Genomic DNA, 27,866 nt, shown 5'->3' with positions numbered 1-27,866 from the left:
CATTTTTAAGAAAAGAGACGAAAAAGGAAAACAAAATTCATCGTAAAAGTATGAAGCGCGCGAAATCGAACAGAAAAAAATAAGAATAAAAAACTGATGCTCTTACCCTAATTTTTTTTTCAGTCCTCAGGACGTCACCTTCTGAAATTAGGATCGTAAAGATAATCATTAGTTCATCATCGTAGTATTTATGTGATTCGAAATTTGTAGGATAAACCCTACCGTGTCATTGTCAATGGCGAACAAACTTGCTACTAGGCGGGAGCTACTGGATCGGTGGAGAGACATCGAGGGAGAAGAGGAGAACGACGACGACGATAATGCTGATCCTTCCAAACTTTGTAGCCTCCACCTCAACAAAGAACAATGGTTATCGCTATTTCTCCCTTTTTTGTTTTCAGCCCCAGAACTAATTCAAACTAGAGTCTACTTATCATTATTTGTTTTAATAATCATGGAATTGCAATGTTGATATTAGCTTTCCCTTGAACTTCGATTTTATTTTTAATGGGAATTATTTTGACTTGTTGCTGATAGCAGGATAAATTAGAGTGATTATACTTAAATCAGATGTTTCCTCTGTTTGTTGACAAAATAAAAAGATGTTTACTCTGTTTGGTGCATATGAATTATACATATTCCTCATCTCAAGCACTTGTTAAAATACGGTGAACTTAAAGAATAAGCAAATAAATTATTGATTATGAAACATAATCGTCTGTCATACTGGTGTGAGTACCTCTAGAATAAGTGATTATTGGGATTTGCGTTATTCTTTTTTTCTGCATGAAAAAGTTGTCATTGAAGCAGTGTTGTCTTGCTGGTTTCATATCCAATGAGCCTTGGTGTAGTTTCCATAACAACTTTAGTTACTGTCAGGTTTGCAGATGCATACAATTTTCTAATTTGTTTGCCTGGTGGAAGTCATATTTGGTGTGGCTTTTGGGATATAATGGGGCCCCTTTTGGAGACTTTTTACAATTACTTCAAAGATGATCGTCAAGATTCACCTCTGAGGCTGTTATGGAAGAGAATCTCTGATGAAATGCGACAGTGCCTGCAATGCATTTCTCAGCATCATCAAGCCCAAGACATGTATAACACAGAGTATGAGTCTAGCTCTATTGGTCCTCTTCTTGATGTCTTGCAGAAGCTTGATTGTGAGAGGGTGACATTTCATCTGAGAGATATCAACACAAAAATAGTAGGGGAAAAGTACAATCCCTCTTGTGATAATGGTGAAGTTGTCAATGTTTTGTATGAGGTGTGTTTTCTGGCTCTGTATGGTTGATATAATATTTTACAGGATTGCATCTTATGATTTCTCTTTATAAATAGAAATTTTTATTACTTCTGAATAAGTACATGAAATATGTTGATTGTATTGTTACATCCAAATATGTTTTCTGTTTTCCATAGTATATTATTACATATAATCTCTTGCATTGAAATTTTCTGTACAGGCTTGATTGAAAATATCATGGAAAACTGCAAATTGAATATTGTTAGACTGGAAAAAATGATGAATTTTATATGATGCTAAAATAGTTATTCTCTTCATGTTATTTTAAGTTCTAGTAGTTATAACTTTATTTCATTTTACTTTGTGTCTGGATTTTCTAATTTGAAGTTTAGAGTTTATCAACTCATTTTCCCCCTTCCATCATTTGACACAGGTATTGATGTTCCCAATCCTCTTAGATTATCAGCCTCTATTCACTGAGTTTGAGTTGTTTGTTGAAGCTATTGACAATAAGCATGAACTGGCTTTGTCTGGGCATCAACAATTTCCGGTATTTTTTTTATTTCTTTTACTTGCTGTGTATTTCTGCTAGCAGATTCACTGTTTTATATTGCTTAAACAGTGAATTCATTTTCTTCCAGGGAGTTTATGCATTACTTTTTTGCAAGAGAAGTGTTCGTTCTGTTGGATATCGCTTAGCAGGATCAATGGGAAAACTGAGGTATTTTTCTTTGTCTTCACTGATTGTGATTTCATATTTAAATCAATGGTACCCCATTGAACTTGGGTTTTCTAAAAGCAACTTCTCTGCATCTATAAATCCCTCAAAAAGTATTCATAAATATCTATATCTTGTCTCAAAACAAGGCTATTCTTTTATAGAGAAAGATATGGAAGACACATGAAACCTGAATTTTCAAATGCCGATAGCATATGGTCATTACCTTATTACCATTGATGGAATCATGGAAATGAACCTCATTGCTTATCTTGTCATCATCACTGTGTTCACATTTAGTTTTCTGCTATGAGATATTTAGAAGCCTTGCGGCCTTTTTTATATGATCTATGTTTGTCTATGTGTAGGAGAGCAACAGACTTGGAACCTTTGCAGCCATTGCTTAAGAAATTTATTAGCTGTTTAGAGGCAGATGCTTTGCCAGTGACTTTGGAGACCTCAACATCAAGAACTCAACTGGATCGTGTGTCTTTATGGATTGGTATCAAATCACTGTAAGAAGTGTGTTTTGAAATTTATAGTATCAATATTTAGCCTAGTCTGTTCTTTATATTTCACGGAACTTCTTTTATGCATGTCTTGTGAAGGCTTGGCTTCTTGGATCCTTCAACTTTTGAAGAAGGGATATTGGAACGCTATCCCTTTTTTGTTGATATTGTACTCAATCATATTAGTGGTGATTCACTTGAATTTTCACATGCTGTGACCTGCTTGAGACTACTATTTGAAATGCTTGGTATGTATTTTTCCTTTCCAATTCCATGTTTTTCTTAATTCATTTATATTTCTATTAGAAATATGAAAAATATCTTATGATATCATCTTAGAATATTTTAGAGTATCCTAGATGATCTCTTGGGATTCTTCTTTTATATTTTATCATTTGTTTATCTTTATAATTATAGGGATATCTTATTAGAATCCGATTATTAGAATCTGATTTATAGGCATATCATATCATGTATGTAGGAATAAAATCTCCTATAATTATTTGTATTTATTGCAATCAACTTATATAAATGGACTCTGTTATGTAATTAAGACTTTAAGCATCCTTTTCATCTATTTTTCTCTCTTTCAACATTGTATCAGAGTGGTACCATCCTCCATGACTTGTTCCATCACTATTTTGCTGTCCTGTTCCCAGAAACAAAAACTCAGGTGGTCTATCTAGTCTCCTTTGTTTGGTTTTGTCGTCAAATCATGTTCTCCATTGGGTTTGCTCTTCCGTCTGTTACTTTTTTCGCACTGATAATCATTCCAGTGGTGTCTCTTTTCCCACATATGAATCCTTTTAGTGTTGACCTTTTCCCCACCGATGATCATTCTAGCGGTGACTCTTTTCCCACATATGAATCATAATGGTGACTTTTTTATTCCATCGACGTTCATTTCGGCGGTAATACTTTTCCCTCCGACGATATTATTGGTTTAAAGCTTCCAAATGTGGTTTTGAGAAGGACTGACTTTCCTTTGCTTGCCATGAAATCTCTCTTAGGCTGAAGATCAGTCTAGCTATCTAGCTAAGCTATTTTTCTAGCAATTCGCTCTGGCTTCTCCAACATCCCTGAGTTGCTTTTCCAACTATTTTTTTGGTGGAGCTCAATTTTTATGTTTTCTATTTATTTTTCATTTGTGGGGAAATAAATAATTTTCTTGTAACAAGCTAAAAGCTTAGGCCCCGTTTGGGGTGGTTTTTAGATTTGAAATTTTTGACAACTAAATCCAGTTTCTGTTGAGTTTTTAATCTTAATTTTTTTTATTAATCTTTAGAAAGTTGTTGCAAATTATACTATTAACATGAAGTTAATATGGTCTTCATCAACACTCAAACCTCACCTTAAGCTACCTTATTGAGCCCCCCCAACCACCGTTGAGATCTTTTGGCCTGTCTTGCAGCAATCACCGCAGGCTTCCACTCTGAAACCATTTTTGGCAGTTTCGTTCTTTCCTACGGCCTGATTCATTTCTCTTTTTAAAAGTTTTCAGTTTTTTAAAATCAAAAGAAAACTCTTCTGCATTCCATTTCTCCGAAACAATCCTCCATGGACTGGAATGGCGGCACCGCTCATGCCACAAAGCCGCTGTGAGAAAACCTCAAACTTGCTCCCATCAGAAACCTCGGTGAAGGCCAGACCAACAAGCTGGTCCTCAAAGGCCCAATCTGCCTTCTTGCACCCTTGACACACTGGTCCATCAACAGCATTCTTGAACAGCGCCTCAAACGGGGTTGGCGGCATTGACCTCAATTGAGGCGACAGCGGTGGATGGTGGTGTCGTGGTCAGAGACGGCAAGGTGCACGAGGTGGCTTCAGGTGGCATTGATGATGGCGGCGATGAGCAGTGAACGCGCACAAAGCTTCAAAGAGGAACCTAGGCACGACCATTGGCAAATGATGGGATTAGACCTCTGTTTGGGTAACTTAACTGAGGGTAATTTTGGGTTTTAATAAAAAAAGCTTAAAATTTAATGTAAGTCAATTTTAAAAATAAACCATAACTTAACACCATTGCATGGGGGTGTGTGAAAGAAATGGTTTTAAACAGAGGGGCGCCAAAGAAATGGTTTTAAACAGAGGGGGCGCATGTGTAATTAGTGAAAATCTCAGGGGGTGTTGCTGTAATTTTCTCTTTAATTTAATTAGGATCTTTGTAATTATAGGGATATCTGATTAGAATCAGATTTATTAGATTCTGATTTTTAAGCATCTCATATCAGGTATATAATTATTTGTTTTTTTTGGGAAGGCATAAAATATAATATATTATTGAAATAATCAAAACAGTACAAGTGGTACTGAATGAAAAGGAAATACAAAGCACCTCTGGTGCTGCCTCCCAAAATAAAACCCAAACTAACCCATCAAGAAAGACATCTCCACATAGGTTAACCAAAGGAATCCGATATGTTAGAGGACCAATGGTTGAAACTAGTGTTGAAGCCTTTCTCTCTAGCTTTTAGCCAAGACCAAGCTAAAAACATAGCCTCTTCCATGACTTTAGAGGAGTCAAAATGTTTTCCTTGAAAGATCATGGTATTCCTATGGTGCCATATAGTACTAGTTAGAGCCACCCACCACCCACACCATCTGCTATGGTTTATATTAGCTCCAAATGCTCCATGGTATATAATTATTTGTATTTGTATTTATTGCAATCAGCTTATATAAAATCGACACCCTTTGTGTAGTCAAGACACACAGTTTTATCATCTCTTTCATCTATTTTTCATTCTTTCAACAATTTCTTTTGCTGACATTTTTGTTTTGTTGGTTTGGCTTGGTTTGAGGTTGTAAGCTTTGGTTAAGGTTTACATTGTCTCCAAGTGTAATGCGCAACACTCTAATTGGCCAATGCTTCCATACTTGCAATGAGAAAATCCATAGAGATATTTTTGGTCTATTCCAACCTTTACTACAGGCATGTATGCATAATGATTTGGTTTGTTTCTTTGTTGTGTGTGTTTATTGTAGGAAGGTTGTTCTTGTATTGACATTATTTAGATATTTGATCCCGTGTTACAGTCTCTTGAAGCCTTGCAAGACGGGGAGCTTGAAAAGCAGCGTAGGTATTTTCTCTATTTTTTGCTTCATCAAGTGCCCGTGAGCAGTAACTTCAGCGTTCTAACAAGAAAATTGGCATCTCAGGTTATTACATTAAGATTTTGCATGATGGCTGTATATAATGTGTAGCCTGATATTGCAAGTTGTTTTGGCTTATCTCAACTTCTATAATGCTATATATAAGATTGTCTTTTCAGATAGCGCTTCTTGTTGTACACCGAGGTTACAAGATGAACCCGCCTTGTCCTCCCTTCGAGTGTGCACATATGTGGTATGTAGTCAGCCCCCCTTCCTTTTGTGCGTTCAAAATTAAAATTATCAACTGTGTTATCGTAATTTGCTGTAAAAGGAAGTTTACCTAGCTTCAATTTAGCAATATAGAAATTTGGAACTAAAATTGACTGTAATGGAGAGAACTTCAGGGGAAAAGTAAATGGACATTTCTAATTAATAGAGATTTTTGATGAGGTGAGGCACAATAGTGGGCCTTCTTCAATTCTGCATTTCCATTGCCAAAACAGTAAGGTCAACTGGGGTGCTTACCTAGAAATTATGTGGATGTTAATGTATGTATGAAACTGTCTGAAAACTAAATACTAAACTGCTGCTGCCTATGTAATACATATGAGCTTCACTGCAAAGCAATGTATTTATGATATACTCGGATTAATCTTTTATTCATTAGTGTAGTTACCTGAACAGTTCTCAACATCTGTATTGGACAGGGGACCTGCTCTTGTGTCATCTCTGAAGGACTCCTCGCTTCACAATTCTTTGAGGCAACCTGCATTTGACCTTATACAGACTATTATAGTATCAGATGCTACTGCTTTAATATATTCAGTGCTGAATTGCTGTGCAACTCGAAGCACTGATAGTAGCATTGCAGATGAGGTCATTGAGTTGGATGATGAAAATGATAATTGGCTGCCAACTATTCCAGATGGTGAAGAGCAGGATAGTAGTAGTTCTTGGAGTCAATTCAGACTTCAAAGTGGAATAACTTCTCAAGAGTGCCAGGAGTGGATGTGCATTCCAATGTTATGGGTTGATGTTTTACTTGATATTAATCCCTCAATCCTTCCGATTTCATTTTCCAAAGCTGTTTTCTGGGCACGATCTCGTTTTCCGATGGTAGAATTTGAGAAAGGTGCAGAAATGGTGCTTCCAATCAGATCTTTCCTTTCATCTTATGCAGCAGAAATTTCCTCTTCATTTGGGTGGAAGGTTCCAACTGGATCTGATGACGGTGGAGATGGAAGCAAATCAAAAAACTCAGTTGAAGTGTTGACTATGCCTTTTCCTTTATTAAGAACATTTATTAGGTGCCTAACACCAGCTTTACTTTATATTTATGTTATGTTAAATCAAAGTTTGAGCATCTTGTGGTTTTAAGTTAAAAGCCGATTTTAGTTTCTTGACTAATTATCTGGAGTTGCACATCAGGTTAACTACACATTTTTTAGTTCAGATAAGACAAGGAGAGCTTCGAAGTCAGTGGACTTGGGAACCACTGATGAGTGAGAGCTTGATCCTTTCACTTTTGGATCCAAATGATGTAATATGCAAAATTTATCTAGAACTTGTAGATGATGTTTATTACCCTTGTTGGAATGTGATGAATTTTGTTTTCATTTTTTTCCTTATTTGTTTTTCCCATGCAGGATGTTAGACAATTTGGAAAATCGATGTTGGAACAAGTTTCAGATACTTGGGGTCTTTCAAGTGGATTGAAGTTTCTTTGTTCTCACAATCCCTCATTGTATGCAATTATTTTGGGCCTCAAACATGCTATGAAACTGGTAATATTTTTAGCAAATGTTTTCTTGATAATAATGTGGTTGGTGTCCACCCTTTCTTTGTGTGTGTGGGGTTGCGTGTGTTTTTGTGTAAAAGGAAATTTCATTAGAGAACTATGATTTAGGGGAATGATAAGGATCCTCTGAAACAGAAGCCAAATGGCTCAAAAAAGAAACAATGCCATCTATTCTCTTTGCATACCAAATCCTAAACTCCCTTAAGATAACCATGAATGGTCCCCTAGAGAGAAACTGTAACTCTTGTTGACTGTAGTGTTTGTTGGGGCCAAATATATGCCCTTGAAGGGTGTTCTCCTCCTATGAAGTTGAGACTCCTACACATACATGAACAATGTGGCCAACACCCAAATATATGACACTAAGACACTGTATATGTGTATGTGATAAGGAAATTTCATTAGAGAACTATGATTTAGGGGAATGATAAGGATCCTCTGAAACAGAAGCCAAATGGCTCAAAAAAGAAACAATGCCATCTATTCTCTTTGCATACCAAATCCTAAACTCCCTTAAGATAACCATGAATGGTCCCCTAGAGAGAAACTGTAACTCTTGTTGACTGTAGTGTTTGTTGGGGCCAAATATATGCCCTTGAAGGGTGTTCTCCTCCTATGAAGTTGAGACTCCTACACATACATGAACAATGTGGCCAACACCCAAATATATGACACTAAGACACTGTATATGTGTATGTGAAAGAGAGAGAAACTCAAATAAAATTAAATGAGTAACATAACACAATATCTAAATTGATAATCAAGATTTGTATATATTTTGTACATTTACCTTCTTGCAATGATGATGACCCTCACAAAAAATATTAACAGACATTATTTTATGATGTTAGCACTTTACCTCTTTATAAAAATCTCAACAAAAAGATGAATTGCGTCTTTCTAGAAAGGTATATTTGCTTCTTTTTTTTACACTGGTATATTCATCTTTTCAAAACAATTTGCTAATTTTTATGCCCTTCTATGGTTATTTGCCTCAAAAAAATAATGAAAGTTGTTATTTTTTTAGTATTTATTCATAGTTATCAATTGTCTGCGATAGCATTGTGATCATAAGGCAGTGGATTGGCACCCTACCGTTGCCTGTAATCAAATCGCATAAACTACAACATTTTGTAGCGAATCCGGTTGTTCCACTATGTTATCCCACCAAAGAAGATTGTGTCTGTCGCTGATCATGTCAATACTGAGTATGAAGCGTGGGAGGTTCAAGACTACACTCCTTGTTTGGCTCCAATCTACTCTTTCAAAATCGGTTCTGTCACGCGTTCTTGGTTCGAATCACTCTTATCAAAATAGTTGTTAGATTTTGCTAACAACACCTCCCTCTTTGCTATTAACAGTTGTACTATCTTAGTTCATAGTCCTATAAATATCTCTCTGTAACTAACTCTGTAACTAACTTTTGTGATATTCAATAATATGAGATTCTCTCTCTGTTACAACAAACTTTTCTCTCAATCTATTTTAGATGGTATCTAGAGTTTTTTTAGTGTGGTCATGGCTCTCAAATTTGGATAAGGATTTTAAGCTCCCTTTTAATCTTTGGTCATCTCACATCAGAGAAGGTTTTTTGGGCTAGGCTTCAGTGGCTCCCAGTAGGAGCTGCAGCAGATCTTTAGTTTAGTTTTTGTAGCCATTCTATGGTTCCTCTTCAAACTGGTGTAGTTTTTATTGGAACCATGAGCATGGAACTATCTCTGTATTTTTTCAGTACCTCTGGTACTTTTATAAATATAATATTTTTGCTGATAAAAAAAAAAAAAAAGATGGTATCTAGAGCCAATTTTTTGATGCGCTTCTCTCTTCGCAAGTTCTAAATCCTTTCGTCCATGGCTTCCGCATCTCCGAATTTCGTTTCTAAGTCCTTTCCTAATTCCATCGCTGAGAAGCTCGATGATTTGAACTATCTCTTTTGGCGACAACATGTTGATCTTGTAATCAAATCGCGTAAACTACAACGTTTTGTAGTGAATCTAGTTGTTCCTCTGTGTTATCTCAACGAAGAAAATCGTGTTGCTGATTATGTTAATCCTGATAATGAAGCGTGGGAGGTTCAAGACCAAACATTCATTGTTTGGCTCCAATCTACTATTTCGAAATCAGTTCTGTCATGCATTCTTGGTTTTAATCATTCTTATCAAATTTGGGAAAAAGATTCACGAGTACATTAGTCTTCAGATGAAATCTTGTGCGTGTCAATTGCAAACTCCGATGCGTGCAATTTCGCTTGAAGGCAAATTGATTGATGAATATCTGCGTAAGATCAAATTCTATGTTGATGAGCTCGCTAGTGTTGGAGTGTCAGTTCGTCACGAGGAATATGTTGATGCGCTTCTTGAAGGACTTCAGTCCAATTATGCACCGATGATCTCTGTTATTGAAAGCAAGAAGCGTATGCCGTCCATTGGTGAAATTAAAGCTTTACTCTATAGTCATGAAACTCGCCTTGTTCGTTACAACAAGGAAACTTAGGGGCTTAGTTCTTCATCCTTGAACTATTCTCAAGGTTATTCGCTCTCTAACTCATACAAATTTGGTGATTCCGGTGGTTCTCGGGGTTCATATGGTTGCGACGGTGGTAATTGTGGTGGTTTCGCTGACCGCGGTGGCGGTAGATGTGGTGCCAGTCACAACAATGGTGGCTTCGATAGAGGTCGCAGTGGTGGCAGATTTGCTAATTTTTAGTGTCAATTTTTCCGTAAGTATGGCCATATTGCAAATGTTTGTCACTTTAGGTTCGACATGAGCTTTCAACCTCATGAATCACTAAGGGTGTGTTTGGTTTGCATTTTCATTTTCTGTTTTTATTTCCTGTTTTCATTTTCCGAAAATTGTTTTCATTTTCAAAAGATTAGAATTCTGAAAACATGTTTGGTTTGACTTTTTATTTTCTGTTTTCATGAAATAAAAATACTGAAAATTTATGATATATTGACTTCTTGTCTTTTTGTATTTTTAAATTTGCTTAAAATCATATTCATTGCCACCGCAATTTCATTTTACCCGAAATGAAGTTTCTGTTCTCAACTGAAAACGATAATTTATTGTTTTCATTTTCTGGTTGTTTCCTGTTTTCATTTTCACTGAAAATGTTTTCAGAAATCCAACCAAACACATTTTCATCACCATTTTTTGTTTTCAGTGAAAATAAAAACAGAAAACAACCAAACCAAACACCCCCTAATCTTCTCTGATCCAATAACACTTCAACCTATTCCCTACTCCTATGGTTATGTCAGAACCTTCAATACTTGGATTAATCCCAATTCCAAATTTGGAACTGCTGCTCCAGCCTCAACACAGCCAAGTGCTATGCTCACCAATTCCAACTCATGGAAATGCTAACTCCATCTGGATTCCAGATTTTGGTGCTAGTTTTCATGTAACTGGTGAACCTTAGAATAATCGAACAATTTTCTCACTTTGATGGACCTGATAAAATTTTCATGGAAATACTAACTCCATCCCAACTTTCTTCTTCCCACCCCTCTCCTACACCCAGTGTTCCCCCTGGTTTTTCTCCTATTCCAGTCAACCCTCCTACAGTATCACATTTTGTCTCTCAACAATCTTCTACCTTTGAGTCCAATTCTTTGCACTCACAAACATCAGAGTTCACCACATCTAGTTTACTACCTTTTGAGTCTATGCTTGTTGCTAACCCTGCCCTAGTTAACACTCATCCTATGCAAACAAGGTCCAAGTCTGGGATTCACAATCCTAGACTTCATCCTTCATTATTTCTTGTTCATTCTGAGCCTAAAACTGTAAAACGTGCACTTGAGAAATTCTGATTGGTTTGCTGCCATGCAACAAGAATATGATGCTCTTCTGAAAAACAAAATTTGGGATGGGACTTAGTTCCTTTACCCTCCAATAGACAAGCTATTGGATGTAAGAGTTAAGGTAAATGTTGATGGCTCTATTAACAAATTTAAAGCAAGGTTGGTGGCAAAGAGCTTCCACCAAGTCCATGGTTTTGATTTCCATGAGACCTTTTCCCCTATGGTAAAGCCTATCACAATCCATATTGTTCTCACCCTTGGTCTCTCGCATGGTTGGGAGCTGTTTCAGCTGGATGTAAACAATGCCTTTTTAAATGGGCTTCTTGAAGAATCTGTGTTTATGACACAACCTCCTGGCTTTGAAGTTGGGGATAGGTCTCTTGTTTGTAAACTCAACAAGACTCTTTATGGCTTAAAACAAGCCCCAAGGTAGTTGTTTGATAGGTTAAAGTCTACTCTTCTCTAGTTTGGTTTTGTGGGCAGCAAATGTGATTCTTCACTTTTTATCTACAAGCATCAGTCTCATCATGTTGTCTATTTTCTGGTTTATGTGGATGATATCATCGAGAGGGCGAGCCCTGGTGCAGCGGTAAAGTTGTGCCTTGGTGACTTGTTGGTCATGGGTTCGAATCTGGAAATAGCCTCTTTGCATATGCAAGGGTAAGGCTGCGTACAATATCCCTCCCCCATACCTTCGCATAGCGAAGAGCCTCTGGGCAATGGGGTACGAAGTTTTTTTATGTGGATGATATCATCATTACAGGTAGTTCTACTTCTCTCATTTAGCAGTTAACTACTAAACTCCACAATGCCTTCTCTCTCAAGCAACTTGGTCACTTGGATTATTTCTTGGGCCTAGAGATCAAGTATTTGCCTAATAACTCTATAGTTATGACTCAGAGCAAATATCTTAAAGGTACCTTGTCTCATGGGATACTTCTTCAGCTTGCTTCTCTTACCAAGCCCTTGGCTCTTCGTGCATTTTGTGATGCTGATTGGGTGTCTGAAGTGAATGACAGGCGTTCCACCTCAGGAGGAGCCATCTTTCTTGGTCCAAATCTGATATCTTGGTGGTCTCACAAACAGAAGGTCACTACACGGTCCAGCTGAAGCTGAGTACTGTAGTTTGGCTCAAACCTCTGCTGAGCTGACATGGATTCATGCCTTACTAACAGAGTTGCAAGTCCCTTTTACCACTCCTGTTCTTTTCTGTGATAATCAGAGTGCTGTGTCAATTGCTCATAATCTTGTGTTCCACAGTTGCACCAAACATATGGAGATTGATGTCTTTTTTGTCAGGGAAAAAGTTCTGGCCAAGAAGCTCTCCATCTTTCATATTCCAGTTCTGGAATAGTGGGTAGACGTGCTGACCAAGCCTCTGTCTTCAGCTCGGTTTGAATTTCTCAGGGACTAACTCAATATGAAGAGTTTTTCCTTTGAAAACTCTTCTCCTTGAGTTTGAGGGGGGTATTAGAGTGTATATATGTATATCTGTTAAAACAGTTTAATAAGAGCTGTTAGCTTTTGCTAACAACACCTCCTTCTTTGCTATTAACAGCTGTACTCTCTTAGTTCAGAGTCCTATAAATATCTCTCTGTAACTAATTCTGTAACTAACTTTTGTGATATTCAGTAATATGAGATTCTCTCTCTGTTACACAAAACTTCTCTCTCAATCTATCTTAGAGGCCTGATCGTCGTGGTGTTTGCAGTGCATTTTGCGGCTATTTTCATGGTCAATAGTAGGCAGAATGGACTCTTTTCCAAGGTTCTGAATTTTTTTAGTTTTCTGGCGAGGTAGAGACATTTTGCAACTTCCAATGAGGCAGAGGTGTTAACTTTTGGCAAGGCAACCTATAGTCAAAGTTTTTTCTGCCCTAGATTTAGGGTTGTAGTAGCAACGAACATTAGTTTTTCAGAAAGAAAAGGATGGAGTTAGGGGGTGGCAGCTATTGGGAGACAGAGAAAGAGGCTAGTGTTTCTTTTGTTTCTTGGGTGAGAGTGGGTGTTGTGCCTGCACCCCAAATTGGGCACTCTCCACGCCTAAATAGTCCTACAATTATGGAGGTGCTTTTTCGCTGTTTATATCTCTGTGTGTGTATATATATAATATTATTATAAAACTATAAAGTACTCTATAATATTTAAAAATATAGAAAAATATTAATACATAATTATATATAATACAAACAAATTGTAACATGATAATATATAAATATATATAAACAAAATAAATAAACAAAAAGTGTAATAATTAAATAGGTTAATACAATAACCAGAAATATATATAACACTAAGTAGAAATAATATAAAATATTATTAGGCAATTGTTAAAATTGGTTAAGTTACTCCAAAGGTCCTTAAAATATTTGACAATTTTTATTAGGTCCTTGAACTATTTTTTTTTCAATTGGGCCCTTGAACTTGTATCTGTTTTTTAATTGGGTTCTTCCATCTAACTGTTGTTACAGAGCTTGAACCAGTTGTGTGAATTTGTAGCAAGGTTGTTGTAGGGTGAAGCTTGTGAAAGAATAGTTAGGTTGAGAGGACATGCAAAGGTGAGAATACTGGTTGAAGAACTTGGTTGAGAATACTGGATTTAGAACTTGCAAATACTAGCCTGGAAAGGTGAGAATATTATCCTGGAGAGGTGAGAATACTTCGTACAGACTTGCAGAGGTGACAATACTAGATTTAGGGACTAATTAGGTCCCTGTGGTTAATTTTCTGTAATGGCTGTTAGACAAAAGGACCCAATTAAAAAACAAATACAAGTTCAAGGACCCAATTGAAAAATAAAATAAAATATTTAAGGGACCTAATTAAAAATGGCCAAATTGTTCAAGGACCTACAAAGTAATTTAACCTAAAAATTTTCAGAATAGTTGCTATTTGCTATCCTGCATTAGCATTTTGCTCCGTGTCGCTATATGCTATTCTACTATGATTTATTTTATTTAGTTTGTCTTTGTTGAATGGTGAAAAATTGAATACACACACACGCTAGTGTCCTTTAAGTGTCTATCAATATAGAGGTGTCAACTTAAGTATTCAAGTTGTATAAAGGTGCTGGTTCAAGACTAAAAGTGTTTGAACTGATAAGAAATAATATTTTAATTGGATATGTAGTGAGAAGCATCTGACGAGTGTCATATTTGTGTTGGAAATGTGTTTGTGGCTTAGTGCTTCATAGAATATCCTTTAATCAAATGCACTAGAGAACTGCAAAAGTTAACTTATTTGCATCAGAATTCTGGTCTTTCCCAGAAGCCTGTTGAATTTAAACTACAAGTTTGTTCTTTGTCCAATTTGATTAGTTGAATTTGGTCTTCAAATTTTGTGGAAATTGCTTCATCGTGCCTTTGAAATATTGAATTGGTGTAAAATGAATTTTGTCTAGTGGTCATTTCATTTGACTGATTCCCTTTATTTTTTCCGTTTTAACTAATACCATTGTGTATCCATGTTAGGTGCAACTGGATTCTGTTCTGTTGAAGTTTCATACTCTACATCATTTTTGGTTTCTTTTATTGAAATTACTCAAAGATGAGGGTCTACTTGCTCCAGAGTTGCCTGAAAATACACACAGTGACCTAAGAATGCCAAAATTCTATTCACAAGGCGGCTTTTTAAAGCAGCCAACTTTCTTGCCTGAGAATGTTGGTAAACATGCTGTCAATGTTGAACAAAGAATAAAGGAAAAAATTGGTTGCTTACTATGTGAAATGGCATGGCCAATTTTCTGCAGGTGCCTGGTAAATGGCAAAAATTTCATTGATTACAATCTTTGCCAGGTATTATCTTTGTTTCTGCTGGTTATTTTCTCTGTTCAGTTTTTTTTTTTAAACTACTTGGTCATTTAAAAGGGCATGTAGCATAGTGCTTTTGTAGTTCTTCTGTCATTTAGCGCCATGCAGTTATGAAATTTCTGTTTCTTTGTTGTCATCAAACTTATGCTTAAAACAGCTTGTATTTTTTTTTTTTTTGCTCAGCAAAAGTAGGATGTTATTAATAATAATAGTACCAGAGGTACTAGAAAGATACATGTTTAAAGTAACTGAATATCTGGTTCTTGTGTATTCACAGAACCAAGCTATTGCAGTTGCAGGAAATACATGATTACAAAAGCTCCCAACCCCATCTAGCTAGTGAAAGCTTCTTTTAGGTTTGAGGACCATTGATTGAAATGTGTGCTAAAATCCTTCTCCATGGTTTTGACCCACGTCCAAAGTAGCAGAACCGCATCATCCAGCAGTCTACTTCCATTAAACGTGTGATTTTGGAACACTATTTTGTTTCTGTGTTTCCAAATTGACCATTCCAAAGTAGCAGAACCGCATCATCCAGCAGTCTACTTCCGTTAAACCGCATCATCCAGCTTGTATTGAACTCTATTTCTACTACTACAAAATTTATTAATGAACATTTCTTGTTTGTTAATTATTTGATACATTCAATTTTTGCTGCAGATTTCATAATTGAGGTTAAAATCACATTTGGGTTGAATTTCTCTTTTTCTTATCTTCCTTACACTAACCTTTGAAATTGTTTCTTTTCCTCTATAAATTTCTTCTTCTATATACAAATCAGTCTTCCCTTTAAAACACAACTTGGTGTCAAAGCCTGGTTTGTGGAGGTGTCAAAATGGGTTTGAGTCAACCCGGTTCACAGGTTGAACGGGTTATAAAAATGGTGGCTCTTTTTTTTGCGAGTTGTCCTAACCTGGCTCACTTAACATGTGAGTTGAGGTGAGTCCACCTGAGCCTGGCCAGCCTTTTTTTTAATTATAAATCCTTGAGATTATTTTATTTTATTTGTTTACTCTTTGGGTTTTCTATTATTAATTAGTGTATTGTTAGACATTTTGTATTTATGTTGTTCTATTTTTTTTATATTTCTCTTATATTTTTTACATTTTTTATTTTCTTAAATTTAGTTTGTCAACTCATGAGTTAACTCGTGAACACTAAATGCATTTTACCATGGTGATACATGAATATAATATTTACTAAGTGCATTAGCTACCATTATTGTCAACAGTATTTACACCATCTTGGTTTTAGAAGCAGAAAATTCTTCACTATATAGTTCCGTGTTTTTCAGATGACTTGCGTTCGGTTACTTGAGATTCTCCCTGTTCTTGTCGATAAACTCCATCTATCTGGTGATAAAGAGATTGGGAATTTCATAGTACTAGTAAAAACTAAATGGAATTTTCAATGGCTTCATGATCTTATGCAATGGGGAAAGTCATCACTTAAAGTTGTAATTGTTTATTGGAAGCGAGCATTTACTTATATATTGAATCAGTTCAAAGCTTCTTGTGATAAAACTTCTCTGTCAACTATCATGACCATAGAAAATCTTATTTTGAACGGTGAGTTTTGTTTATGTACTCAATCTCCCCACCACATGATTCTGTGAGTTCATTAATATGTTTTATTTATGCTTGTTCTGTCAATTTAGATGGTTATACTTTGAGAGAATTGATATATTTTATTTATGTTTTGCACTGTCAATTTAGATGGTTATACTTTGGAAGAGTTGACAGCACAAGTGTCATGCCTATCCGTTTCTTTATCTAGGGAAGGATCTCATAATTTTCTGGAGGCAAATGTGAAGTCCAAATCATTGGTATCTGAAAGATTGCCTTTTGAGAAGGATTGTTTTACTCCAGATATTCATTCTTCATCCATGGAGGATACAGGCGCACGAAATGTGGAGACTAAAATAATAACTGGCAAAAAAAGCAGTGACAGTGTAATTATTCTTTCAGATGATGAAGTGGAACCAAAAGTTTCTTCCAAGAAAGACTTTTTGTCAGTTAGTGAGGCTGGTCCCCACATATCTGATGGCAATATTATGCCCCCTGATGCTGGTAATAGTTTACCAGCTGGCGACCTTGTAAACCAGAATGTTTCTTTTATGAATACTTCTAAGAAAATGGAGCAGACCTTCCAGAAAAAGGCTAGTTCTGGTACTTTACATGATAAGCCTGTGGTGACTTCATTTATTGATTCAAAAGGCTCAAGCAGTTGTAGGACAGGAGTAAGCTCAAAATCCAAGGATATGGTCAATTTGACAAAATTTTCTGATGAAGCTGTCAATGCTAAAAGTTTGAATAAAGCTTGCAGCAGCATGGCTTCCAAAACTGGTGACACTTCATCAAGTACTTGTAGTAAAATGTTATGTGATATTCAGGATGCCGAAGATGATCCGCTAGAGACTGCATTGAAATCTGTGGGACGTGTCCAATTGCATGTACCAAAGCCTACAGTTATGAGAAGACAAGTTATTCAACTCAAAACACCTCTTGAAAACAAATCTGGTTATCTCCGTAAACTGGAGGACCCAATGAAAAGATTCAGGCCACCAAGGTTGGATGATTGGTTTAAAGCTATTCTTGAGATAAATTATTTTGCAACAGTCGGATTGTCATCCGCAAGAAAAGATGAAAACCGAATTGTTAACAAATTAAAGGAAGTTCCTATATATTTTCTATCTCCTGAACAATATGTGGAGATATTTCGACCATTAGTTTTGGAGGAGTTCAAAGCGCAGCTACAGAATTCTTTTCTTGAAATGTCTTCATGGGAGGAGATGTTTTATGGAATCCTTTCTGTGATGTCAGTTGAGAGAATTGATGATTTCCATCTTGTTCGCTTTGTTCACGATGATGGTGATTCTACAAAATGTAGGAGCTTTTCAGAAAATGACTTTCTTTTGCTAACAAAAGATCCTCCACAAAAATCTTCTCATGATGTTCATATGGTTGGAAAGGTATATGGTCATCTATGTGAGATTGGTATCATTTAAATATTTTTCTCCAGGGCCTATGACATCCTACAATTCATTCTTTTAGGCTATGCATGTTTGAGTGGGTGGAAAATATGAAGGTTGAAAATGAAGGCAAATCACTTCTTACTTTCTGATACAATAAAAATGCAGTAAACTTGAAAGTATAACATAACACTTTTGTAGTCTACCTCTCATAATTTTGCTACTCCTATTTGAGTTGGAAGTGAAGAAGTTAAAACTTCTCAATCTCTATCAATTTTGTCTCCCCTCCTTATTTTCAACCTACTCAAACAATATTCCAAGTGTTCTGTACAAGTTCTTTGATAATATCATTAGCATATGGATCCACTTTAATGGCATATCGTGTTTTGTTAAGAACTTATATGAAGAATTCTTAAGTCTTGATCAGTAAGCCTTGTTTATTTTGCTGATAATTGATTGTGAGTTCTTTAATCAGCCATGATTGAAGATTGCAATTGCCAATACACGTTGGTTTAGCTTTGAATTCTCCTGCTATATCATAATTTACTTCTTTTCAATCTTAAATTATGATCTTGTTTTGGTGGTAAATAGAACTCATCAAATGTAAAGTTGATTCTGGCTAACTGCTAATTGTATAACTCGATGTGCAATGGGTTACCTTTTTGTTGAACAAAAAATTGTGCTGACTCCCCGTGGCAAAAGCTAACCTCAAGCCACTTTGGCACCTCAATGCCACCTAAAATAGAAAATCAAACAAATCTTAGTCATGTTAAAGCATTCAATATGTTTTTGCAGGTTGAAAGGCGTGAGAAAGACAACAAGAGAGGTTCAAGTATTATTCTCATCAGGTTCTATTTTCAAAATGGTTCTTCACGGTTAAATCAAGCTAGAAGGAATCTCACTGAACGAAGTAAATGGAATGCATGCCGTATAATGAACATTACACCACAAATTCGAGAATTTCATGCATTGTCTTCTATAAAAGACATTCCCTTACTTTCTCTCATTTTGAATCCTGTCAACAATTCCTTTTGTGTGAATGAATGTAAAGATGTAGATCTCAATAATTTGTGCCAGTCATTGCAGCAAACTCTGAGGTCATCATTTAATGTCACTCAACTTCAAGCAATAAGTGTTGCTATTGGAAGGGGCAAAGTAAAAAAAACTGTTGAATTATGTCTTATTCAGGGTCCTCCAGGTAGTTGATCCACCCATGCTATCTCTTGACCAGACAGATCTTGTAATTTTTCTACTTATGATTTTTAATTTGTTAATTTGCATGTATGCTTATGTAAACATAGGAACTGGGAAGACTCGAACTATTGTTGCCATTGTCAGTGCCCTTCTAGCTTCTCAACAGAAGATGACTTCTCTAAAAAATCCTTTTGATGAAAACTTGTACCAAAAATCTTCTACCTATTCAAGACCAAAGATTAGCCAGAGTACTGCCATTGCGAGGGTATGGCAGGATGCAGCCCTGGCTAGACAGTTGGGTGACGATATGCAAAATTCATCAAAATCTTTTGGAAATTATGCAAAACAAAGAGTGCTTATCTGTGCACAATCTAATGCTGCTGTGGATGAGTTGGTGGCAAGAATTTCTAGCGGTGGTATTTATGGCAGTAATGGAAAAATGTACAAGCCTTATCTTGTGAGGGTTGGAAATGCAAAAACAGTTCATTCAAATTCACTGCCATTCTTTATTGATACACTAGTTGATCAACGTGTAGCAGAAGAAAGGATGCATTCAAATGATGGGAGGAATGATTTGGGGGTAGATTCATCAGCCATGCTGCGGTCTAAATTAGAGAAACTGGTTGATTCTATTAGGTTCTATGAAGCCAAGCGCGCTAACTCAAGGGATGGGATTTCTAATGTTAAAAGTCCTCTGCATAACGACTCTCATATGGGAAATGAGAAGGAAATGTCTGAGACGGAAATTGAAATGAAGCTGCGAAAACTATATGAACAAAAAAGACAGATATATAAAGATCTTTGTAATGTTCAGGCTCAGGAGAAAAAAGCCAATGAAGAAACCAAGTCTCTTAGGAATAAGCTGCGGAAGGCTATACTAAAGGAAGCTGAAATAGTGGTAACTACATTAAGTGGCTGTGGTGGGGATCTTTATGGGGTATGCTCTGAGAGAATGTTAAACTCCAAGTTTGGAGGTCCATCTGAACATACCCTCTTTGATGCTGTTGTAATCGATGAAGCTGCCCAAGTATATATATCTTTGTTCTGCTATAAATAATTTATATGCAATTCTCTAGTTTCCTTTTTTTACCTTCTGACCTATTTTCATTGCTACAGGCTCTTGAGCCAGCTACTCTGATTCCTCTTCAGCTTTTAAAGTCAAGTGGAACCAAATGCATTATGGTAAGAGTACTAACCAAAAACTTTTAAAACTATGATTTAGTTTAAATAGTTAAACTGACCCTTGTAATTTTTCCAAGGTTGGTGACCCAAAGCAGCTTCCTGCAACTGTCCTCTCAAATGTTGCAAGCAAATTTCGTTATTCGTGCAGCATGTTTGAACGTTTACAGAAGGCTGGGCATCCTGTTATTATGCTTACTGAACAGGTACATAGTTTGCTGCTAGATGAGTAAAATGTCCCTTGGAATTTGGAAACTATTAGTTTGAAGCTTCATTGCATTCCATACATTTAAGTAGATCTGAGAGAAATCATCATAGTATGGTTTTTGGCAGAATACATTGATGTTGTTTGATCTATGTAGCTGACCCAAATATGTTTTAAGTCTGAAGTAGCCCTTAAAAGGGTTTTTTAAAAACGAAAAAAAAAGAAAAGAAAAAGGGGGAATTTCTGCCATGGACGCTGCAAACCACCATGGCACCATGGTCATGGTGGACAGCACCATTCAATGGCAAATAATGAATGGCAAATGGAGGAGTGGTCCAAAAACGCCATGTTTTAGTGTTTTGGTGGCACCATAGCGGTTATTTAACAACATTGCAAAACATACACAAAAAATATAAGAAATCTTATTTTGGGATAGGTTTAAGTGATGCATATGCATTTGTAACGAATGCTCATTTATTTTTGCACTGCTTGGTAGTCATTTCCCTATGGAATATGCATTTTCATGTGTTTGGCGAAACTTTTGTAGTGTATTGAATTTGAGTTTTGGAGATGTTTCTTTTGATTAGTTTCAGAACATTCAACGGAAGTAAGGAGTTTATGGTGGTTGTATGTTACTACCTCCGGTCTTATATATAAGAAAGAATTACCTAATTCATCAAGACCAATAGAAGTGGTTGGATTGGTTAATTTGTCATAAATTTTAGTTTTATTCCAAGACTACCCATGACATTAAATGATTTAAAATATGGTTATTTTTCAAAAGATAATTTTTCAAGCAATGAGTGTACCTTGTTTTGTTGATAGCTCAATAAATGCACCCACTTTCATGTGAAAATGAGTGTATATCGTTATTCATTAATAACTTCAATTAATTAGGGGTAAAAACTAAAAAGGAAATTTAGCAATAAAGTAATCTTATGTTTCTTATAATCAAGAACAAGAAAATGTTATCTTTCATATATATAGGACTGTAGGTAGTATTATGCATGCATTTAGAGTATTTGGCTGAAGGAGAATATTTGAAATTTTAATGGGGGGTTTCAATATTTAAATTTTCTTGTCATCGATGCTCAGCTCAAGGTATTCTCAAGGGAATCATGTTGATAGATATGCAAAGGGATTAAATCAAAGAACTCTTGTGTGATAATGAGTTGATTTGTATTCATTGTGTGCGTGTGCGTGTGTTTATCATCTTCTTTGTTTTTTTTTATCAGCAAAAGTAATATTATATTATATATTAAAATAGCAGTACAAGGGGTACTGTTGTATATACAAGTCAGCACCAAAATATGCAGAACTATGGTGTCCTAATACAAGCTATACAGCAAGAATTAAGCAGCCATAGATCTGACTGTAAGCCTGACACAAAATTACCCAGTATCTTTTTTTTTTGGAAGGCAGAAAATATATATTATTAATAAAAAGTACAGCAGTACCAGAGGTACTGGTGAAATATACATGAGTACAAGACACCTACAGTGTCACCCTCCAAAACAAAAGGAAACCCAACACTGACCCCACCACATAGGATAGCTATACCCAACCCATATTAACCAAAATACTCCACAAGGTTGGAAGACCAGTGGTTGAAAGAAGTACTAAAATTCTCTCTGGTTTTTAACCATGACCATACTAGGAATAAAGCATCATCCATCTCTTTGGAAGGTTCAAAGTGATTGCCCTGGAATATCAATAGATTCCAACCTATATGCTAATCCCCCCCTGATTACAAAATCCATCCCTGATATTACTGAACCAGTAGTGGAAAGGGATGTCAAATCCTTTTTCCAGGTTTTTTAGCCATGTCCAGTAGAAAAATAGAGCATCCTCCATTAGTTTGTTATCGTTGAAACTGTCCTTTGAGAAAACAATCCTATTTCTATGGTGCAAAATAGCCATGTTAGGGAGATCCACCAAATCTGCCAGCGCTGCAACCTAATACCAGAAAACCTGTGGTAGGAATGTTGGAGGAAGTGTTTATCTTCTTTGTTAAGAGGATATTTTGTCCTCTTCTGTTAGTATTTTCTCCTTTATAATAAAGTAGTAATAATTGTTGTGGGAATGATGCGGTTTTGGGTATTAAGGGAGAGAAAAGAGTAAAAAGAAACTTTGAATAATATTGATGTGATGTTAAAACCCAATATACTCACTCATATATACTTATAATCCTTACTGAATAAGGAAATAATTTGTTGGAAATAGGAATATTTTAGGAGATGAGTTTCTTTAATGTTTATTTTTCCAAGTAGCCTAGATACTTGGTATAGTTAGGTTCAATGCATCTAAGGAAGTAGCGGTATCTTAATTGTTTTCTTGTAAATTGTTTTGGCATGGATACACTCAAGCAAATTCAGATTATATTTGTTTCTCTGTTCTCAGTTCTCACACAAATCATAAAATGTGAGAAAACAAGTAAATTAAGAAAAATAGGGAAACTAATCCCAAGAGATGATTTCTAACATACTCTAGAATATTCTAAAGATATATAAACGTGTGTGTTTTGGTAGGTTTGGAGTGTTATATGTTTACAGTGCCCTGTTTTATGATTTAAAGCTGAATCCCTTTATGATTTTTTTCATAATGGCAGTATAGAATGCATCCAGAGATTTGCAAGTTCCCTTCATTGCATTTCTATGACAACAAATTACTGAATGGCAGCCAAATGTCTAACAAATCAGCACCATTTCATCAAACCAAGGGTCTTGGGCCATATGTATTCTATGATATCATTGATGGCCAGGAGGTTCGAGGAAAAAACTCTGGTGTAATGTCGCTTTGTAATGAACAGGAAGCGGATGCTGCAGTTGAAGTACTAAAGTTTTTCAAGAAAAGGTTCAAATTTACTGTCTGTTTCTCTTACCTTTCTGTTATGATGCTTGCTTACAAAACTCTCCGAATGTATCCTAAGGTACCCAGCTGAATTTGTTGGTGGAAGAATTGGTGTTATTACTCCATACAAGTGTCAACTCTCTCTTCTGCGTTCTCGTTTTCTTAATGCATTTGGACCGTCGAGTGTAGCTGATATTGAATTTAACACTGTGGATGGTTTTCAAGGTAGAGAGGTGGATATAATACTACTTTCTACTGTAAGAGCAGCTCATTCAGGCATTACTGCTTCTGAAATAAACTCAAACTCTATTGGATTTGTTGCTGATGTAAGACGAATGAATGTTGCCTTGACAAGGGCCAGGTTATCACTTTGGATTTTGGGTAACTCTAGAACTTTACAGACTAACCAGAACTGGGCTGCTCTTGTGAAGGATGCTAAAGAAAGAAACTTGATCATGAAGGCTAAGATGCCATACCATTCAATGTTCAAAACAGATAAAAATAAGTCTTATGTTGAAAATTCTGATAATCATGCAAGACGATTGAAGCACAAGAAGGTTAAGGATACTGGTCAGAGTGTAACAAAAATTTTGGTTCACGGCAAGGATATTGTTGAGAGGAAAACGAAATGTGTTGCCTCTGAAGTTAGGGACAGGAAGGGTAATGTGGATGAGAATACTTCTTCAGCTTTGGGAAAATATACTCCATGTAAAGAAAGGAAATCTGAAGATGAGCATATTTCCATTACGAAGGATATGGGATATGAAGTTGAAAAATATGAAAGCAGAAGCTCCTGCGGTGACATGTTTACAATGTCAGGTCAACAGGTTTGTAATGGGGGAAGAGAAGGCAAGGATAAGTTGAAGATCAGCATGGGAAAGACAGCATTGGGTAAAAGACAACTAAAATTCGAACATTCAAGGAATAATTTAGAATATTCTGTGGAAGAGACAGGTGGTGGGCATAAGGCATCAAAACTTTCAGTGTCAGACAGACAGGTTATGCATTCTGGAGGGAATAGGAGCAGTTCTTCAGAAATTTCTGCTTCCTCAATGAAAGGCTGTCACAAAGAGAGAGATGCCATTGATCAAGGTACTGCTCCTAATCGAAGTAAAGTTGATGAAATTTCAAAAAGGAAACAGCAGCGTGAAGCTGTTGATGCTATTCTTTACTCATCTTTGATATCTGCAAAGAAGGATGAGACATTACCAAAAGTTTCTGCTAAAAGGCCTTTTTCCTCATTTGTTGCTAGTGGGAGTACTAAGCCGCCCAAGACAAAAAGTGGTAAACTTCTACTATGTTTACTAATTTTATATGATTTATCTTCTTTTATGTGAATGCAAGGATGCCAAGAAAATGATATTGTGTGGAGCCTTGATAACAAATATAAAAGTCTTTTTCTAGGTTTTCTTTTCTAGCTTTACTGAACTCTAACTTTTTACTAAAAAAAACAGATGATATTCTGTTGGAAAAGCTACCTTAGTTGCAGCCTCAAGGGTGGTGGTTTAGTCCCACATTGACCAGATATATAGCTTCAATAGAGCTTATAAAACTTGGGCAGTCTTCACCTTACAAGTTGATTTCATGAGTCTGAGTTAAGCCCAAACAAATCCAAATTCTAAGACGGTGTTAGAGCTTATCCTAGATTAATTGTTGGGCTACCTGCATTTGTCACACTCTAGGCTAGTAGCCCTAGACGCGAGGGTTAGTGTTGGAAAGCTGCCTTAATATCAGTTATCTCTAGCTCGCCTTAGTTGTGGCCTCTTTCAGGACTGCCTTAATTGCAGCCTCAAGTGTGGTGGTTTAGTCTCACATCGACTAGATTTATGACTTAAATAAAGCTTATAAAACTTGGGCAGTCCTCTACAAACCGGTTTTGTGAGATTGAGTTAGACTCAAATCCAAATGTTAAGATATTCCTATTGAGAAAAACTCAACTCCCACATTGACTAGAGATAATTCTTGGATAATGTATATAATTATGGAGGACAACCCTCACTATATGAACTAGTTGTTAGGGTTGAGTTAGACCCAGATTCAAATTGTAAAAATTCCCTTGTTAGGTCAATATTTGTGTCATTTTTTTATTAGATGATTATCAGATTTCATCTAAAAGTGCTATTGAGGAATAATTTGGTTAAAGTATCTTTTGCATTCTTTTTTCACCTGTACTTGCATATATTTAAAGGTGCTTTATTTTTCATCATGTTACTCCAAAGATGATACAAGGGAACGTAAGATGTTAATGCCTACTCGTGATTAAGGAGGGGCAGGTTGATTGCATAAACGTATTCTGTCTCAGAACCTTTCAACTTTATTTCCTATGAATATATAACATGGCACGTATGTGGTGTGTTTTCTCAAGTCACAAATGGAAAGCATGCACGGTATTTATATATTTATTTTAAAATTTGAGGACAGTTATTAGATAAGTCAAAGTAGTAGAAACTACATGTGTCCAAGAGTCAATAATAATAACAATTCGTTTTGGTAAAAAATTCTGACAAATTTTTGGTTATCTAATATTTTCTGTTATAAAATCCATGCTTCTGATTGCGAATAAAAGCTTATTTGTTTTTGTTGCATTTTCCCCTGAATTTGAAACACTTTTACAGCAAGACAAGATCAATGAGCATGGGATCAAGGAAGGAACAATATTGTTCTGAGGACTAAGGCTGAAGTTTTTCATGGTTCTTGTGATCACCATCTTGGCTTACCTTGGATGAAGATTTTTTTGCTTCTCATCAGATGATTTCCCATCAATGATATAATGGTGAGTGGAATTTCAATTCAAGCGGAGACCAGTGAAACTTTAAAGTGATTTCATGCAATAAGTATTTGTATATATAGCGGAAGATTTGTGTAAATGAAAGAAATTGTTTATAATGGTTTTTCTTTTTTGGGGGTGAAAAAAGGAACAAATGGCTGCATTATACAACTTATTTTCTCTTTCTTTCCCGATGGATTAATTTGCTGAGTTTCTCAAATCCAACTGCAAGTAACCAATTTGTGGAATTTTTGGAGCTGTTTCATCAGATACTTTCTACTTCTATTTGATATCCTTGCTAAAACCAACCCAATTGGAAACTACCGTGATTGTTGCTGTGATAAGCAACGGGCACGTTAACATGCTTTTGATACCAACACTCCTCACCCCCTTTTTTTTTTCTCAGCAAAAATAGATATATATTAAAGTGAAATAATACCAGAGGTACTAGAGATACAACTATTGAAATAAGTGTATAGCTGGTTCGTGTGAATACACAGACCCAAGCTATTACATGATTATAAAGATAGACCACCCATCCCCACCTAGCTAATGAAAGCTTCCTGTAGGTTTGAGGACCATTGATTGAAATGTACAATGAAATCCTTCTCCATAGATTTAATCCACAACCAGAGTACAAGTACTGCATTGTCCAGTACTCTACTCCCATTAAGCGTGTGGTTTTGGAACACTATTTTATTTCTGTGGTTCCAAATCGATCAAGTTAAGACAATCCACCAACATTTTCATCTTGTAAGGTTCTTTACTGAGAAAATTGGACTTTGATTCATAATAAAGCTTAAATACACGACCATTACATACTTGATCTTATTTAATGTCATTAGAATGTCTAGATTGAGGGGTTTCGGGTACAGGAAAGAGCAATAAAACATTGAAATATGTAATTATATGACTAGTGTACAATTGTGATTTTGATATCCTATTTTACAAGTTTGGTTACTTGGGACTCATGTTCTCTGTCCAACTTGGATTTCTTTTGCTAGGGGATGCCTTGAGGGTGTCTTCTATTATATTGTAAATTTCTTCTGCCTTTTATCTCTAGGCAAACTCATTTCTTAACAAAGCTATGCTTTTATTTTTTATTTTACCAAAACTTTAACTAATCACTAAAACATACACGTGCAAGTAATATTTTTTTTTAGTTTATTTTCTGTTAATCTTCCTACAAATAGTCATGCTTTCTTTTAAAGAAATTATTAAATAAAAATGGGTTTAATGTCTTGGGAAGAGAATGTTGTAGAATTTAGAATTGTTCTTTATACATTTTTTATGGAAAATAAAATATAAAATATTAGAAATCAGAAAATGATAATTCCTAAGATTTTGGTATCAGAACACTTTGTTGGCATTGTTCATCATGAACTCAAATCCGTCTTGTATCAGACCACTTTGTTGGCATTGTTCATCATGAAAAAGTCAATTCCTAAAAATAGTTAAAAATATGTTCGATTAGTCAGTTTATTTCTTGGGAATTTTAATTTTCCATGTTTGATTATAGTAAACTTTCTTGGTTATTTTTTTTTACAAATATACCCTTGATTAAAATAACTTCATTAAATATTTTTTACTAAAATTTTATTACAAATTGGACACTTACCTAATTTAATTACAAGATTTAAATAAATTTATATGTAAAAAACATGCAAAAGAAAATCCAACAAAACTAATTTTAAAACAATTATTTTACAAATATTAATTATTTA

General features: G+C 35.6%; 1 protein-coding gene across 5 annotated transcripts; it reads left to right on the top strand.

Moving 5' to 3' along the window:
* The first annotated feature begins 68 nt into the window (after nucleotides 1-68).
* LOC102663671 (uncharacterized) lies at nucleotides 69-26,390 on the top strand. Of its 5 annotated transcripts, none has more exons than XM_006597017.4 (22): nucleotides 71-369; nucleotides 880-1,264; nucleotides 1,677-1,793; nucleotides 1,885-1,964; nucleotides 2,330-2,476; nucleotides 2,570-2,718; nucleotides 5,272-5,402; nucleotides 5,507-5,629; nucleotides 5,743-5,816; nucleotides 6,271-6,870; nucleotides 6,992-7,103; nucleotides 7,210-7,347; nucleotides 14,638-14,961; nucleotides 16,271-16,544; nucleotides 16,692-17,947; nucleotides 18,743-19,145; nucleotides 19,249-20,168; nucleotides 20,258-20,323; nucleotides 20,401-20,526; nucleotides 23,134-23,378; nucleotides 23,455-24,659; nucleotides 25,991-26,390. In XM_006597017.4, exons 1-22 carry the CDS (start codon nucleotides 236-238, stop codon nucleotides 26,005-26,007), a joined length of 7,026 nt encoding a protein of 2,341 aa, XP_006597080.1. In that variant the 5' UTR covers nucleotides 71-235; the 3' UTR covers nucleotides 26,008-26,390. The 5 variants fall into 5 exon arrangements, with proteins under 5 accessions (XP_006597084.1, XP_006597080.1, XP_006597081.1 ...); XM_006597018.4 differs by having other exon boundaries at nucleotides 151-369; nucleotides 888-1,264; XM_006597021.4 differs by lacking the exon at nucleotides 25,991-26,390 and having other exon boundaries at nucleotides 69-369; nucleotides 23,463-23,600.
* Nucleotides 26,391-27,866: the final 1,476 nt, after the last annotated feature.

This window comes from Glycine max, chromosome 15, assembly GCF_000004515.6.
Source record: "Glycine max cultivar Williams 82 chromosome 15, Glycine_max_v4.0, whole genome shotgun sequence".
Taxonomy (NCBI): domain Eukaryota; kingdom Viridiplantae; phylum Streptophyta; class Magnoliopsida; order Fabales; family Fabaceae; genus Glycine; species Glycine max.
The sequence above is the reverse complement of the archived record's forward strand: the minus strand, read 5'-3'. Positions and strand labels throughout refer to the sequence as shown.